The sequence below is a fragment of the Hypanus sabinus genome, chromosome 11 (genome assembly GCF_030144855.1).
Source record: "Hypanus sabinus isolate sHypSab1 chromosome 11, sHypSab1.hap1, whole genome shotgun sequence".
NCBI classification, from domain to species: domain Eukaryota; kingdom Metazoa; phylum Chordata; class Chondrichthyes; order Myliobatiformes; family Dasyatidae; genus Hypanus; species Hypanus sabinus.
Window position 1 is genome coordinate 65,698,088 of NC_082716.1, and position 17,994 is coordinate 65,716,081.

Sequence of the window (17,994 nt, forward strand, 5' to 3'; positions counted from 1 at the left end):
TGCAATATTTATGCAAATATTTCTCTTTAACTGTTCTAAATACATTCCTGTAGTGTGCCAGAGTTTCACGCTAGCAAGTACCTAATAACAAACGGAGAATATTGGAAGTTTGTGCAGGATGGAGGATATGAGAAGGAAAACTACTGGACTAAGGAAGGCTGGGAGTGGAGGAAGTTCTGTCAGGCCCAGCATCCTACATTCTGGGTCTGTTCTAGAGGTAGGAATCACTTGGATACTCCAACTCAGGAGAGTTAGAACGATAGTTCAGAAATTGTGCTGTTTCCTTCATTGAACTTGTGGAGTAAATGGTAGAAAATAGATTAACAAAAGAAATGAACCCAAGATAAGTCAGTATTTTGACAATAAAATGAATTGGTAATTGAGCATGCACAATTACAAAAGCTGATGTATTGCTATCCTCAAGTGTGGTGCGTGTAGGCCTCCGTTAGTCCCGTGATGGATTTGCACCTTGGTAAGTTTCCAAGCCTGGGCAAAGTTGTATGGGAGACCGGCAGTTGCTCATGCTGCAAGTCTCCCCTCTCCACACCACCGAAGTTGTCCAAGGGAAGGGCATTAGGACCTATACAGCTTGGCACCGGTGTCATCGCAGAGCATTGTGTGGTTAAGTGCCTTGCTCAAGTGCACACATGCAGCCTCAGCCAAGGCTCGAACTAGCGACCTTCACATCACTAGACAAATTTCTTAACCACTTGGCCACGTGCCAACACTAAAGTAAACACATTCAAAAGAGACAAAATTCAAAAGGGAGAAGACTGCAGGACTGAGGGATTGTATTTAAATGTGCAGAGCGTTCAGAATAAGGTGGATGAACTTGTGCAATTAGAGATTGATCAATATGACATTGTGAACATCATTGCGTCATGGCTGAAAGAAGGCCATAGTTGATAGCTTAACATCAAAGGATATACTTTTATCAAAAGGACAGGCAGGAAGGAATAGGCGGTTGTGTGGCTCTGTTGCTAAGAGACAGAATTCCATTTTTAGAAAGAGGTGACATGGGGTCAGAGAATGTTGAATCTTTGTGGGTGGAGTTAAGAAACTGCAAGAGTCAAAAAACCATTATGGGAATCATATATAGGCCTCTAAATAGTAGCCAAGATGTGGGGTTGAGATTGCAAAGGCAAGTAATAAGGGTAATGTCACAATTGTGATGGAGGACTTCAATATGCAAGGGGATTGGGAAAATCAGGTTGGTGTCAGATTGCAAGAGAGGGAATTTGTTGAATGCCTACAAGTTGGCTGTTTAGAGCAGCTTGTGCTTGAGCCTATTAGGCAAAAGGCTATCTTAGACTGTGTGTTTTGTAATAACCCAGAACTTATTAGGGAGCTTAACATAAAAGAAACCTTAAGAGCAGTGATCATAATATGACTGAATTCATACTGCAATTTGAGAGGGGGAAGCACAAGTTATACGTATCAGTATCACAATGGAATAAAGGGAATTACAGAGGCATGAGAGAGGAGCACACCCAGTTGAACTGGAAGAGGATACTGGCAAAGATGACGACAAAACAGAGGTGGCTGAAGTTTCTGGGAATAGTTCACAAGGCACAGGATAGATATGTCCCACAGAAGAATTTCACAAAAGGTGGGGATAGGTAACCGTGGCTGACAAGGGAAATTAAGAACTGCATTAAAGCAAAGGAAGGGGCAGATAAAGGTGACAGTATGATTGAGTTTCTCATACAAATGCAGGGTGCAATAGTTTCATTAGGTTTCGATAGTTTGATCTAAAACCTTAACAATGGAAACTACAATGGGATGAGGGAGGATTTGGCTAGTGTACAGTAGATTGGGAACACAGGCTATATGGTGGGATGGATGAGGAACAGTGCAAGTCTTTCAAAGAGAGTTTTCACGGTGCTCAACAGAAGTATATTCCAGTAAAAAGCAAGGACAGTAAAAGTGGGGAGAGCCAGCGTTGAGTAACTAAATGAAGGCATCAAACTAAAAGCTTGTGTGTACAGTCGCCAAGAGTAGTGGGAAACTGGAAGATTGGGAAGACTTTAAAAAGCTCCAATAAAGCGAGCAATAATGAAAGGGAAGCTAGGATATGAAAATAAACTAGCACGAAATATCAAAACAGACAGTAAAAGTTTTTATAATTATATAAAGCAGAAAAGGGTGGCTAAAGTGAATGTGGGTACTTTGGAGGACGAGAAGGGGTAATTGATATTGGGTAATGAGGAAATGGCAGAGGCTTTGAATGACTATTTTGCATTGGCCTTCAGGGTGGAAGACATGTCTAACATACCAAAGGGAGATGTTATGGATGTGATGGGAGGTGAGGACCTCAATACAATAGCTATCACTAAAGAGGTAGTGCTGAGCAAACTTGTGGGCCTGAAGATAGACAAGTCCCTTGGTCCTGATGGAATGCATCCCCGGGTTCTGAAAGAAATGACAGAAGTTTTCACACCGTTAAAAATCTCTTTGGAAGTCTTCCACTGTTCCTCAACTGTCCTACCATATAGCTCGTGTTCCCAGCCTACACCAACCAAATCCTCCCTCATCCCATTATTACTAAAGAGGTGGTGCTGAACAAACTTGTGGGCCTGAAGATAGATAAGTCCCCTGGTCCTGATGGAATGCATCCCAGGGTACTGGAAGAAATGGTAGAAGTTATAGTAGAGGCTTTGATGACAATTTACCAAATTCCTCTGGACTCTGGGCACGTTCCAGCGGATTGGAAGATGGCAAATGTCATGCCACACCACTGAAAAAAAAGGATGTAGGAAAAAGGCAGGTAATTACAGGCCAGTTAGTTTAACACCTGTGGTTGGGAAAAGGCTTGAAGCTATCATTTAAGAAGAAATAGCGAGGCATCTGGAAAGAAATGGATCCATCAGGCAGATACAGCATGGATTCAGCAAAGGCAGGTCCTGTATGACAAACTTGCTGGAATTCATTGAGGATAGAGGGCATAGGGGGGAACAGATGGACGTTATTTACTTGGATTTTCAGAAGGCATTTGATAAGGTGCCACATAAAAGGCTTATCCATAAGATAAGGATGCATAGAGTTGGGGGTGATGTAATAGCATGGATAGAGGATTGGTTAACTAATAGAAAGCAGAGAGTGGGATACTTGGGTGTTACTCTGGTTGACAATCAGTGGTGAGCGGTGTACCACAGGGGTTGGTGCTGGGCCCGCAACTGTTCATGAAACACATTAACGACCTAGAAGAGGGGATCGAGTGTAGTGTACCTAAGTTTGCTGATGATACTAAATTGAGTAGAAAAGCAAAAAGCAAAGAGGCTGCAGAGAGATATGGATAGGTTAAGTGAGCGGGCAAGGTTCTGGCAGATGGAGTACAATGTTGGTAAATGTGAGGTCATCCACTTCAGAAGGAAAAATGAAAGAGCAAACTATTATTTAAATGGTAAAAAATTGCAGCATGCTGCTGTGCAGAGGGATTTGGGAGTGCTTGTGCATGAATCACAAAAAGTTGGTTTGCTGATGCAGCAGGCTATCAAGAAGGCAAATGAAATGATGGCCTTCATTGCTAGAGGGATTGAATTTAAGAGCAGGGTGATCATACTGCAACTGTACAGGATTCTGGTCCAGCTACACCTGGACTACTATGTGCAGATTTGGTCTCCTTACTTGAGGAAGGATATATTGGCTCTGGAGGCAGGTTGTTTCCAGAGATGAGAGGGTTAGACTACGAGGAGAGATTGAGTCGCCTGGGACTGTACTCCCTGGAATTCAGAAGAATGAGAAGAGATCTTATAGAAATATAAAATTAAGAAAGGGACAAATAAGATAGAGGCAAGAAAGTTGTTTCCACTGGTAAATGAGACTAGAGCTAGGGGACATAGCCTCAAGATTTGGGGGAGTAGATTTAGGCGGAGATGCGGAGGAATTTCTTTTCCCAGAGAGAGATGAATCAGTGGAATTCTCTTCACAGTGAAGCAGCAGAGGCTACTTCAGTAAATATACTTAAGGCAAGGTTGGATAGATTTTTGCATAGTAGGAGAATTAAGGGTTATGGGGAAAAGGCAGGTAGGTGGAGCTGAGTCCATGGCCAGATCAGCCATGATCTTATTGAATGGAGGAGCAGGAGAATCTGTTAGAGTTCTTTGAGGAAGTAACAAGCAGGGTGGACAAAGGAGAGGCAGTGGATGTCATTTACTTGGATTTGCAGAAGGCTTTTGATAAGGTGCCACATATGAGGCTGCTTAACAAGATAAACTCCTATGGTGTTACAGGAAAGATACTGGAATGCACAGGGGAATGGCTGACAGGAAGGAGGCAGTGACTGCCCTTTTCTGGTTGGCTGTCAGTGACTAGTGGTGTTTCTCAGGGGCTAGTATTGGGACCGCTACTTTTCACATTGTTTGTCAATGATTTAGATAGTGGAATTGATGGTTTTGAGGCAGAGTTTGAGGATGATACAAAGATGGGTGGAGGGGTAGGTAGTGCTGAGGAAGTAAAGCTATTGCAGCAGGACAGACAAATTGGAAGATTAGGTAAAAAGAGGTAGATGGGATACAGGGTTGGGAAATGAACAATAATGCATTTTGCTAAAAGGAACAATAGTGCAGACTATCATCTAAATGGGGGGGAAAATTCATACATCAGAAGTGCAAAGGGACTTGGGGGTCCTCATGGAAGACTCCTAGAAGGTTAATTTATAGGTCGAGTCTGTGGTAAAGAAGGCAAATGCAATGTTGGCATTTATTTCAAGGGGAATAAAATATAAAACAAGGAGCTAATGCTGCGCATTTATAAGACTCTAGTCAGGCTGCACTCAGAGTTTTGCCAACATTTTTGGGTCCCATATTTCATTGTCATTGGAGAGAGTCCAGAGGAGATTCACAAGGATGATTCCAACTGTAACCCCCTGGGTCGCCTCAGGCTCGCTCAGCTCGTTCTCGTCTAGGGGGAGCAGCCTTCGGCCCCGCCAAACTGGGTAATCAGCTGGTGTGGATGCTGTGTGATGTCCCCGCCTCGCCCAAAAACAGACAGTACACCATATGCGATTAAATGAGTACAATTTATAAAGGTTACTAAAACTAAATGATTAATAACGATACAGTATATATGAAGAGAAAATTAAAGAAAAGGCGCCAAACTTATCAAAGTCCAAACCACTTCGTGCACAGCCGTTGGAGCTCAATTACTGAAGTCTTCTGGCCACCATTCGATCCCCTCCGAACTCCTCGACTCGCAGCTCAGGACCCTCCGAACTCCTTGACTCTCCAAACAGCTCAGGACCCTCCGAGTGGTCAACCAAGCACATCTAGCTTCATCCCCCCCCCTCGGAGAATCTCCCGGCCTCGGACCCCCCTTTGGGGTCCGATCCTCGCCCAGCTTAGAGCATTGCGTCCTCTCTCTCGAACCCCTCGCGCCGATCTCCCCAAAAGCCCGTCAACAAAAGCTTACAGACTCAGAAGAAAGAACATTAATCCCCATTTGGTTTACAAAGGAATACCATTCTCGGTATCAGTAAATTAGCATTCCTGCTAGTTAACAAAAGGAAACCCTTTCCCAACAGTAACAAAGAAAAAAAAAGAAACCCCCTTTACACAACAATGAAGGGGTTAACATATGAGGAGTATTTGGCAGCTTTGGGCCTGTACCCACTGGAATTTAGAAGAAAGTGAGAGGATCTCATTGAAACCTACTGAATGTTGAAAGGATTAAATAAAGTGGATGTGGAGAGGATGTTTCCTATGGTGGGGGTATCCAGAACCAGAGGGCACAGCCTCAAAACTGAGGGATGAACTTCTAGAACAGAGGTAAGGAGGAATTTCTTTTAGCCAGACAGTACTGAATCTGTGGAATGCTCTGCCACAGTCTGGGGTGGAGGCCATCCGTGGATATACTTAAAGTGGAGGTTGATAATTTCTTGATTGGTCATGGATTCAAAGGATATGGCTAGAGGCAGGTGTGTGGGGTTAAGTGGGATCTGGGATCAGCCATGACGGAATGTGGAGCAAACTCAATGGACTGAATGGCTAAATTCCACTCCTATGTCTTATGGTTTTAAATGTAATTGAGATATTCCTAAAGTTTACTGTACAGGGAACATTCTCAGAGTATAACTTTACATGTGCCCCAAATCTCATTTGCAGTTTTGGATCAGTATTTATTACTTCAAATTACTTAGTCAACATGATCCACTCATTTTTGACATATCAACTGCCTCTAAATCGATAGGTAATTGGAAGATTTTGGAATCTTTCCCACAAATTTACTTGCAGCTTCCATATTCAAAATGACGATTTTCGCCATCCGGGTAGCACTTTTTTAAATGAACTAATCAGCCTAGTTCCATGCTAGGCAACTCACTCACCTGCAAAGGCACATTGAAAATGAAGTGGATCTAACTGGCTAATAATTTAGACAGTGTGTTAATTGAGCAACTTGGTTTATTAGAATTCAGTCCATGATCCCTCAATCCCTGTGGAAAACACGCATATCACGGAGCTAGGTTTGAAAGTGCTAACTTCAGCATTACAACTCCAATTAGTTGATCCATAACCCTTGTAAGGCAGGGGCTCCCAGCCTGGGGTCCACGGACCCCTTGCTTAATGGTATCGGTCCATTGCATAAAATATGTTGGGAACTTGATGGAAAAGATCATTGTGCATGTTTAATTCCTAATTTATTTTTATTATTTAAGCACGGGTTCATAAATTGTGTTTCAGGTGGACACTATTCCCTCCCGTCCTCTAAAAGCTGTGAGACCTTTACTCTAAAAATACCTGGCATATTAAAGCAATAAAATTTACCTCCATTAGCAAACATGCAAGTGGAAGCTTCCTTATCTAGTGTACATAACATCAGTAACTCATAGTCTCCAATGTTTCCTGTGGAATTTCAGAAGCAACTGAAAGTACTGGCAATGACTGGACCATTGTTAAGTATTTCCCGTACAATGTAGAATTCCAGTAGAATCTCCTTAATCCAGATAAGAGAAAATCTGCAGATGCTGGAAATCCAAGCAACACACATTAAATGCTGGAGGAACTGAGCAAGTCAGGCAGCATCCATGGGAAAGATACAGTCAACGTTTCGGGCTGAAACCCTTCATCAAGACTGGAGAAAAAAAATGCTGAGGGGCAGATTTAAAAGGTGGGGGGAGGGAAGAGAGAAGCACAAGGTGACAGGTGAAACCTGAAGGGGGAGGGATGAAGTAAAGAGCTGGGAATTTGATTGGTGAAAGAGACAGAAGGCAATGGAAGAAAGAAAGGGGGAGAGGAGCACCAGAGGGAGGCGATGGGCGGGCAAGGAGCTAAGAGAGGGACAAGGGGATGGGAAATGGTGAAGAAGGGGTGGGGGACATTCATGCCTTCCCCTCCAGCTTTCACTTATTAACTTATTTCTCTCTCCCCTCCCCCCACCTTTTAAATCTATTCTTCAGCAATTTTTCTCCAATCCTGCCGAAGGGGTTTAGCCCGAAACGTTGACGTTTTCTATCATCTTTTCTATAGATGATAGAAAAGCATCTATCTTTTCCATACATGCTGCCTGTACTAAATGTACCAAGCCATATATATCAAGATTAACCCTTAACTGATCTCATTGAGGTTGGAACGCCGATAATTTGCCTCTTGAAGGAGCAGCATTGCAGGGGTCACAGAAGTTGTAGTGTAGTGGTTCCTGAAGTTCTTTGTCAGTCACTTCATGAATATTCACCTTCAGAAGAGGGGGATAAAAGATTTGTATTTGGCCATTCTTTTCCACAATGCAGATAATGTTTTCAACTTCATTTTTCAATAGGTTGCAAGTCTGGCTGTGGTGGTGACCTTGCAAGTTACTCTCATTGTCAACCAGATAAAGCTAACGTTAAAGCAGGTCACACAGAGGAACCTCACAACGGCAGTCTAAATGGACACTGGAATGGTATTGAAAAGAACTGGAATGGGGAAGAACTGCCAGAATACAGGTAGTTACCATGGAATGCAACTAATTATCACAAATTCCTGTCAGCATTCCCACAAAACACAGACTATTCATTCAATTATCTCCTAGTTGTTTTGATGGAACGGTCTCTGTAGTGTTCTCGCTCAGGTGTAAAAGAACTCTGAACTAAACACCGAGGTAAACCGTAGTCAATGAAGACAGGATCGCAGTAAGATTAACCGTTTACTGTTCACTCTTCCATATTAACATATGGTGAAAAGGCGTTGCTTCACTGATGTTTCTAGTGCGTAGAAAGAAAACTTTTCTTGGGCTGATCCTGCACATGTGAGCCCCCTCCTTCCCTTTTCTCCAAACCGGTATATTCCCACAAGACGTGGTGAAACCAGGTGTGACGTCATCGCATGCCGCGATATATCACGGACAATGAATTTACTTTAAACAATCTTAACTTAAACTAGAAAATGATAACAAATGAATTACTAAAGCGAAAATATAATAAACTAAACAAATACCATAAAGGCAACATACTCCCCGCCTGACCTTCGTAGGGTCACAATGAACATAATACAAACTTCAGTCTCTAAATCAGTCCTTAAGTAGAAGTAGAATGACTTCTGCAACTGGCCTTTAGTAAATTTTCACATCACCTTGGTCAGTAGTCTTCAACTCGACCTTCCTGACATGTCCATCCCCGCTAGGGAATGTAGCAGTGATTCTGGCCATTGGCCAGCTGTTGCGGGCGATTTGCTTGTCCCTGAGCAGGACTAAATCTCCAACTTGAAGATTCCTGCGGGGTTCTGTCCACTTTTGTCTGTGTTGCAACAAAGGTAGATATTCATGTCTCCAACGAGACCAGAACTGATTTGCCAGAGCCTGGACTTGTCTCCATTGCTTTGTGTACAGATCCTTATCAGAGAAGTCCCCAGGTGGAGGGGGAGCTCCTGCCTTCTGAGTAAGGAGCATTGATGGCGAGAGTATGAAGGGGTTTTCCGGGTCAGAAGACACAGGTAGGAGTGGTCGTGCACTTATAATGGCTGTGACCTCTGCCATTAGTGTGCACAGTACCTTGTGGGTCAATCGGGTGCGTTGCTGCAGAAACATTGAATCAAGAATTCTTCTGGCGATACCAATCATCCGCTCCCATGCGCCTCCCATGTGAGAGGCGTGTGGTGTGTTAAACTCCCAGTTGCATCCCTGCTGACCAAGGTACTTTTGCACTGTTTTGTCCATCCCCAGCACCTTCGATGCTCTAACAAAGTTCGTGCCGCAATCAGACCTTAACTGTTTTGCAGGGCCTCTTAGTGCAAAGAAGCGCCTGAGAGCGTTGATGCAGCTGGATGTATCCAAAGATTCGATGACCTCAATGTGCAGCTCTTGAACTCATGCAGCTAAACATGATGGCCCACCGCTTGCTCTCTGCTTGTCCTCCTCTGGTGCGTCTCGTAGTGATAGTCCACGTACCAAATACGTCGAGCTCCACATATGTAAAAGGAGGGCAGGCTTCGAGGCGTTCTGGTGGGAGGTCCGCCATACGTTGAGCTTCCAGCTTGCCTCGCTGTTTCCTGCAGGTTACACATTTATGAAGTACTGAATTGATCAGTGTTTTACCTCCCAAGATCCACAGTCCCACTGCCCTTATTGCTCCTTCCGTCAGGTGATGGCCCTGATGCTTTACCTGTTCGTGGTGATGGCGAGTGAGCAGTAAGGACACATGGCTGTCTTTGGGCAGGATTACTGGACTCTTTTCTGCAGCTGGAAGTTGGGAATGTATTAACCGGCCTCCAATGCAGATGATATCATTCTTCAGGATCGGGTTGAATTTCCTCAAAGGGCTGTCCTTTGGTATTGGTTTATTAGCTTGGAGGGCCGAAAACTCCCCTGCAAAAGCCGCTCTTTGAGTTGCTTTAAAGATGACGTCCTTTGCCTGGGCCAATTCGTCCGCAGTGCGAGGTAAGTTACATTTGTGCCATAAGAAACGGAGGAAATTGCGGTGGTCCTCCTGTACTAAGAAGCAATGGAACATCTGCTGGATGTCAGCTAAAATGGTGACCTTCTCCTTCCGGAAGCGCAGCAGGACCCCGAGAAGGGTATTGTTAAGGTCGGGGCCTGTAAGGAGCACGTCATTAAGGGAGACACCAGCGCACTGAGCACTGGAGTCAAAGACCACCCTGATCTGATTGGGCTTTTGTGGGTGGTAAACCCCAAACGTTGGGAGGTACCAGCACTCCTCACCTTCCCTCAGTGGCGGTGCTACTTCAGCATGTCCATTAGCGAAGATCTTCTCCATGAATGCTACGTATTGCTGCTGCATCTCAGGTTTCCTTTTCAGGGTTTTTTGCAAGGACGTGAACTGCTTGACTGCTCTTTGTTGTTTGGGAAGCGCTGGCGTGGTTCTCTGAAAGGTAGTGGGGCAACCCAATTATTTGCTTCATCTCTGAAGATCTTGGTGTCCATTATTTTTAAGAAAATGGCGTCTTGAGCTGATGGAGCAAGTTTATTATCATGCTCAGTTTGAGCAAAGACTGAGTGACCCAGCGTCTTGTCGGTTACATTACATTTGTTAAAGCCTTGACGTGCTTCCTTGATACACATGAAACTTGCGCAGGGTTGAAAAATTGAATGGCGGCTGCTCTCTAGCACATTGGTCTTGAGTGTGTTAACTGTCAGTTTGTGTACATTGCCAAGGTACACCTCTCCTATCACCACCCAGCCCAGGTCCAGGCGTTGGGCAAAGGGGGCGTCGTGTGGTCCATTGACCTGCTGCCTAACCTTGTGCACCTGGAGAACGTTTCTTCCTAATAGCAGGAGTATTTCTGCTTTTGGATCCAGTTCTGGGATGTGTTTGGCGATGTGGTGGAGATGTGGCTGGTGTAGCACTGCACTTGGCGTCGGGATCTCAGTGCGGTTATTCAAAATTTCATTGCTCTCTAAAAGTGGAGGGAGACAGATGACAACTTTACCATCTAGGGACTCGAGCTGGAAGCCTTCTGCCTTCCTTCCATAAGTTTCCACGCTGCCTGAGCAAGTTCTAAGGTAGTATGGGAACTGATTACTCTCAATGTTGAACAAGTCACAGAACTCTGGTCTGACTAGTGAGCGATTTCTCTGATCGTCCAGAATTACATAGGCTTTGATGGCCTTGTCTTTGGCTCCCTTAGGATATACCTTAGTGAGACAGATCTTTGAACAAGAACGGCTTGACTGAGCTTGACCGCAAACTTCTGTGCAGCTCGAGCTGACAACAGTTGTCCTGGAGTGACCCTCTCCCTCCCCGCCGTCCTGTTGTGAGGGTGAAGGAGCTTTGTCGGTTTGCGGTAACTGGCAGGGATGCATGGCCCCATCGTGATTAGTGCTATTACGTTCCATGCACTTCACGGAGATCATACACTCTCTAGCAAGGTGAGAGGTAGAGGAACAGCATTTAAAACATATTTTTTTCTCCTTGAGAAGGGCCATCCTCTCTTCAAGGGGTTTTTTCCTAAACGTTCAGCATTTTTTGAGGGGGTGGGGTTTGTTATGCAATGGACAATTCTTGCTAGGGTCATTGCTAGGGTAAAGACTTCAGTCTTAAGCACTGAGACAGGTGTATTAATGTTGAAATTATTTGAAGTGGATTTAACTGGCTTGGTGTAAATTATACTGCTACCTGGACTCATGAAGCTAGGGTCGTTTTGCTTCTTCGCCTCCTTGCACACAAACCTAGTGAAATACTCAAAGGGAGGAAATCGACAATCGTTCTCTTCCTTGTACTCTGAGCCAACAGATACCCACCTTTCCTGCAACCCAAATGGAAGTTTGTCCACAATTTGTCAAATCCCGTATGAATTATCTAGGTATAATAGACCAGTTAAATAGCCATCTTCTTTGGCGCCTTGAATCTCCATGAGTAAATCTCCGAGCTCTCTTAACTTAACGTGGTCCTCGGCTGGCACCTTAGGAAAATTTTCCAGACATCGGAATAGTGCCACTTCAATAATTTCAGGGGCCGCATAGCACTCCCAAAGTCTCTCCCATGCTTTGCGTAAGGCTAGCTTGGGGTTGTTAATGTACACTGAACGTATGCGTCTCACCTGTTCGCATGATTCTTTTCCCAGCCATTTCGCCATGAGATCCAACTCTTGGGTTGTTCTGAGCTGGACTCCGTGGATAGCGTTGGCGAATGTGGAGTACCATGCACGGTAATTTTCAGGTTTATCGTCGAACTGGTATAGTCCTGAAGTGACGAGATCTCGTCGTGCTAAATACTGTGCCATGGGTTCAACTGCAAGTGGCATGCGAGCTGGGGGAATATGTCGGCGGGTATATGATTGAAGGCATGCATCTGTTATGGAATTTGCTGTTCTGAATTCAGCCTTTGCCTCTCTTCTCGCCAAATCTGGTAAGTTTGGTGTCGAGAAGTATTTATCATCAGCCCTTTCATTCTTGAATTCATTGCGGAGTTGCAAGGGTAAATTGTCTTCCTCGGATGGATGTGATGCAATTGGGCCTCTCTGAGACTCCTCATGAAATGGGACATTAGCATATAAGTATGGAGAGGAAGAATGAATCTTCAAGTCTATTTGAGATCGGATATAGTCGCTTGTGAGTTCCAATCTGATCTTTTCTGAAGTAGATTTTACGTCAACCAGAACATGCATTTCTTCAGCATTTTGTATTAACTCTGTTTCCACCCTGGCAGCTTCTGCTTCTCGGTGTAGAGTCAGCACTTCTAACTCTGACGCTATCCTTACCCTTTCCAACTGGTTTTTGACTTCTCTGGCAGCTGCTTCCTTCTGGTTTTTGGCTTCTCTGGCAGCCGCTTCCATTTTCAATTTTGCTTCTTGTTCGGCGTAGAACGCTCACCCCTTGGCGGCTTCTGCCTTAGCTCTTGCATGGGCAGCCTTACCTGATGATGCCCTACTGCCCCTGTCACTGGATGGCAACGACTTGATGCTGGATCGAGTTGGCATTGCAGCACTTGAAACACATAATAATGCTGCCTTTTCACTGTAGTGTTCTCACTCAGGTGTAAAAGAACTCTGAACTAAACACCGAGGTAAACCATAGTTAATGAAGACAGGATCGCAGTAAGATTAACCGTTTACTGTTCACTCTTCCACATTAACGTATGTTGAAAAGGCATTGCTTCACTGATGTTTCTAGTGCGTAGAAAGAAAACTTTTCTTGCACTGATCCTGCACATGTGGGCCCCCTCCTTCCCGTTTCTCCAAACCGGTATTTTCCCACAAGACGCGGCGAAACCGGGTGTGACGTCATCGCATGCCGCGATATATCACAGACAACAAATTTACTTTAAACAATCTTAACTTAAACTAGAAAATGATAACAAACGAATTACTAAAGCGAAAATATAATAAACTAAACAAATGGCATAAAGGCAACACAGTCTCCACCTTGCACTTATTTCATGTTCGTGTTGCTATGTTGGTAGCAGTGAGATCTCCCATGCAAGAGCTACTTTCCTGCGGGTTCCTTGTCAGTAATGGATAAGCTCTGCGCCACAGACATCCCCAAGCACTCAGAGTAATTACAGTGTCTGCATGAGGTCATTGCTTTTGAATATTGAGTAAAATGGGTTTATGGAGGTGGGGGCACAGCTTGAAACCTTCTCAAGCCCGAGTCTGGTTAGCGAACAGCAGAAAGGATTAGAAGAGCAAATGGAAGTGGCTGAATAATTAATTGATTAATTTGTCCAGCCTGTCAACAATGACATGTTATAGTGATGGCAGTGAAATGTGCACAAGAAATGGAGTGGGAGAAAGCCATTCAGCCCCTCTAGTTGCTTTTCCATTCAAGCCTCAGGCCTGCCTGTTGCTGCAGACCAGCTGAGAGACATGGAAGCGCTAAGGTGAGGTGTCCATGCTTGGCTGGGGCCTGACCGCGCCTCTCAGTGCTGCCCTCCCATGTTCGAGCACTGGAATGACAGGCTGGATTGTCTGCACATTGTACCATCGGTTGCAGGATGTTGTCGCTCCGGGTCTTGGACTATATATATGTTTTATTTTTTGAGTGAATATGCTTCTATTATGTTAGTCGCTATTTTGTATGTTACTGGCTATTTTTTGAAGTTTGCTTACTATTTTGGATGCTTTGCACATTGGCCCCTCAGGAAACTCTGTCTCGTTCCTCTGTTTCTGTGTATGGTTTGAATGAAAGCTAAACTTGATTTGAATTGATTTGATTTGAAAATGTTGGTCTTTTACCCCAAGAGAATCTATCAACCACTAGTTTGAATGCAGTCAGGGACTAAATCTTAGATCTCCAGGTTGAGAACTCCAAAGCCTGTTCATCTTCAAATGAAGAAAGCTCTCCTTTCAGTCCTAAATGACCTAATCCATATTTTGAGACTATAGCCTCCGGTTCAAAATTCCTTAATCAGGGGAAACATCCTCCTCACATTAAATCTGTCAAGCCTTCCAAGTACTGTATATTGTTATGTCTCAATTGGGTCAGCTTCGATTTCTTTCTGGAGAACGCAGACCCATCCTACTCAGATCTCTCCTGATATACATATAGCTCATACCTAGTCACTGATCTGTGGTACCACACTGGTCCCAGCCTGCCAATCTGAGAATGTCCTGTTTATGCTTCACCTTGTTTGTTCACTGGTAAACAGCTTCCAACCCATGCTTCCATATTTCCCCCCACTTTCACATACCCCAGTCACGATCAACAATTTATTGTGAAGGATATAATTAAAAACTGTTTGAAAATTCAAATTCAAATACTGGTTTCCCCCCATCTACTAGATACATCCTCAAAAAATTCAATGGATTAGTCAACCACAGCTTCCTTTTCACAAACCCATACTGACTCTGCTCAATCATGTCATTCTTTTCCAAGTCTCCACATATTTTGTCCTTTATAACCAGCATTTCCTGACAACCAATGTCAGGCTGACAGATTGCTGGTTCCCTTCTTTCTCTCTTCATCCTTTCATAAACAGTGCACCACATTTGCTGCACCCAGTTTGCAGGAACCCTTCCTACAAATCGGTAGGCCTTTATAAATCAGAGCATTGAGTATAGGAGTTGGGATGTAATGTTAAAATTGTACAAGACATTGGTGAGGCCGAATTTGGAGTATTGTGTACAGCTCTGGTCACCAAATTATAGGAAAGATGTCAACAAAATAGAGAGAGTACAGAGGCAATTTACTAGAATGTTACCTGGGTTTCAGCACCTAAGTTACAGAGAAAGGTTGAACAAGTTACGTCTTTATTCTTTGGAGTGTAGAAGGTTGAGGGGGGACTTGATAGAGGTATTTAAAATTATGAGGGGGATAGATAGAGTTGACGAGGATAGGCTTTTTCCATTGAGAGCCGGGAAGATTCAAACAAGAGGACATGAGTTGAGAGTTAAGGGGCAAAAGTTCAGGGGGAACACGAGGGGGAACTTCTTTACTCAGAGAGTGGTAGCTGTGTGGAATGAGCTTCCAGTAGAAGTGGTAGAGGCAGGTTCAATTTTGTCATTTAAAAATAAAATTGGATATATGGTATATGGACAGGAAAGGAATGGAGGGTTATGGGCTGTGTGCAAGTCGGTGGGACTAGGTGAGAGTAAGCGTTCAGCACAGACTAGAAGGGCTGAGATGGCCTGTTTCCGTGCTGTAATTGTTATATGGTTATGTTAAATTGGTGTCAGAAGTTGAGAGGATGCATGCCCATTAACATCTGCAGGTATAGAGCTTTGTTTGATATCCTCCCAATGCCCTGGGATTGGCCAGTGGAAGTCAACTATCATGAAGCAAAGGCCTTTTGTGATTGGAAAGGCAATGGATATCGCCTCCTCACTGAAGCCGAACATCATCGGATTCGATCTGGCAGTCAGGTAGGTAATCGAGTTTTCTGAGGAGTTGAATAAATGCAAAATAACCATGCATTTTTTGTGTGTTTGTCACTTCGTAAAGGACTTGCCGTCACTGGAACTACAAAGGGAGTTACTGCACATAAAATTTAATCCAATAATGCCTTCATTTTATCCACCCTTTGCAAACTTCAGCCACTCTGGGTCTTCACGTTTCAAAAGTCTTCCTTGTGTCTTTAGATAAATCTTTTTATCCAAAGAATCAGGGGATTTATCTTTGGATAAAATGTATCTTCTTCATCTGTTTGTTGTTGGGCTTGATTTGGGGAAGTGCGCAAATTAAGCTTGTGTGTGTGTGTGTGTGTGTGTGTGCGTGATGCAAATATCTTGGTTTTGAAAGTCAAATTAAATTTATTATCAACATTCATATATGTCACCATATCCAACCCTGAGATTAATTTTCTTTGCGGCACACTCAATAGAATGTGTGTGATAGAATAATAACCGTAACAGAATCAATGAAAAACCACACCAACCAGTGTGCAAGACAATAAACTGTGCAAATACAAAACAAAATAAATAATAGTAACAAATAAATAAGTAGTAAACATTGAGAGATGAGATGAAGAGTCCTTGAAATTGAGCCCATAGCTTGTGGGAAAATTTCAATGATGTGGCAAGTGGAGTGAAGATATCCCTTTTGGTTCAAAAATCTCGTGGTTGAAGGGTAATAACTCTTCCTGACCCTGATGGTGTGAGTCCTGGGTCTCTGTACCCTCTTTCTGATGAGAGCATGTCCTGGGTGGTGGGGGTCCCTGATAATAAAATGTTGTTTTCCTGTGACGGCAGGAAATCTGCTTTCATGCAGATGTGGTCAATAGTGCCGAAGGTTTTACCCACAATGGACTGAGCTGTAACTGTTAGTTTTTGCAGGACTATCCATTCAAGGGCATTGGTGTTTCCATACAAGACTGTGATGCAGCCACTCGATATACTCTCCAGCACACATCGATAGTAGTTTGTCAAAGTTTTAGATGTCATGCTTACTCTTCTCAAACTCCTAAGGAAGTTGAGGCACTGCTGTGCTTTCTTCATAATTGCTGGGCCTAGGACAGGTCCTCTGAAATAATAACTGAGGAATTTAAAGTTGCTGACCGTCTCCACCTCTGATCCCCCCAATGAGGACTGACCCATGGCTGTTGTTTTGAATTTCCAGCATCTGCAGATTTCCTCGTGTTTGGATGGACCTCTGCGTTTCTTCTCCTGAAGTCAATAATCAGCTCCTTGGTCTTGCTGACATTGAGTGAGAGGTTGTTATCAAGTCGCCATTCAGCCAGATTTTCAATCTCCCTCCTGCATGCTGATTTTACACAACCTTTGATTCGGCGTATGACAGCGGTGTCATCAACAAACTTGAATATGGCTTAGCAGTGCTTAGCCACACAGTATTAAGTGTAAAGTGAGTAAGGCGGAGGACTAAGCACACAGCCTTGTGGTGCTTCTAATTGTGGAGGAGATGTTGTTGCCAATCCAAGCTGATTGGGGTCTGCAAGTGAGGAAATTGAGGATGCACAAGGAGGTATTGAGACCAAGCTCTAGGAGCTATCATGGTTTAGAAAGTTAAAAGAAGCTTGCCTTACACTGTTAAAATTTAAGCTGTCAGTTCAGTTCCTCATGTGGTCCAGCTTGAAAATATCATGTATGTTAGATATTGAGTCATTGAGATTTCAGAGGCCCTGGAAGTCAGGCTCTGCCTGGAATTTAATGATCCAAAATAGTTGTAGTATCCACAGTATCCAATCTACTGAGGAAGAAAATTATGCTGGGATTCTGGCTTTAAACATCTGGCCTCCAAAACAACTGTATGGAAAGAAGTGTCCTCCATCAGGTACTTGGGCCAGGGCAGAAACTGGTAAAGATACCCACCAATCCTGCGAATTGCCCATGGAAAGATGGCAGTGAGTACACAGTCTGGAGCAGATCGGTGGTCAGTGAGGTTGATCCAGTAATCTTTGCACCTGTTGCCTGGGAGCTGACTGAAGACAGTGTAACATTTTATTGTAATATTAGGGAACTACATGTACTCAGTATACATAACAATGCTGTTCTATGATACGAGATGATATTTTCCAGTCTACTGCTGGAATATGGAAGCCTAGTTCTTTATGTATCTATCTGTCTGCACAAGCCTGATATGAGATTATTTATTATTGCATTCTTTGTCTAGGCCTTCTCATTCATTCCTTCCCTTTTCTCTCCTCCTGTTCCTGTTATCGGGTGATTCTATCTGTTA

General features: G+C 43.8%; 1 protein-coding gene across 1 annotated transcript in view; it reads left to right on the forward strand.

The window, feature by feature from the left end:
- The window catches only part of LOC132401494 (uncharacterized), a 42,328-nt gene that overhangs the window by 24,226 nt on the left and 108 nt on the right, over positions 1–17,994 (forward strand). Inside the window, exons 7-8 of the mRNA XM_059983522.1 lie at positions 7,753–7,918; positions 15,575–15,725. Of these exons, the coding sequence (XP_059839505.1) occupies positions 7,753–7,918; positions 15,575–15,725 (317 nt within the window). The remainder of the gene's footprint in view (positions 1–7,752; positions 7,919–15,574; positions 15,726–17,994) is intronic.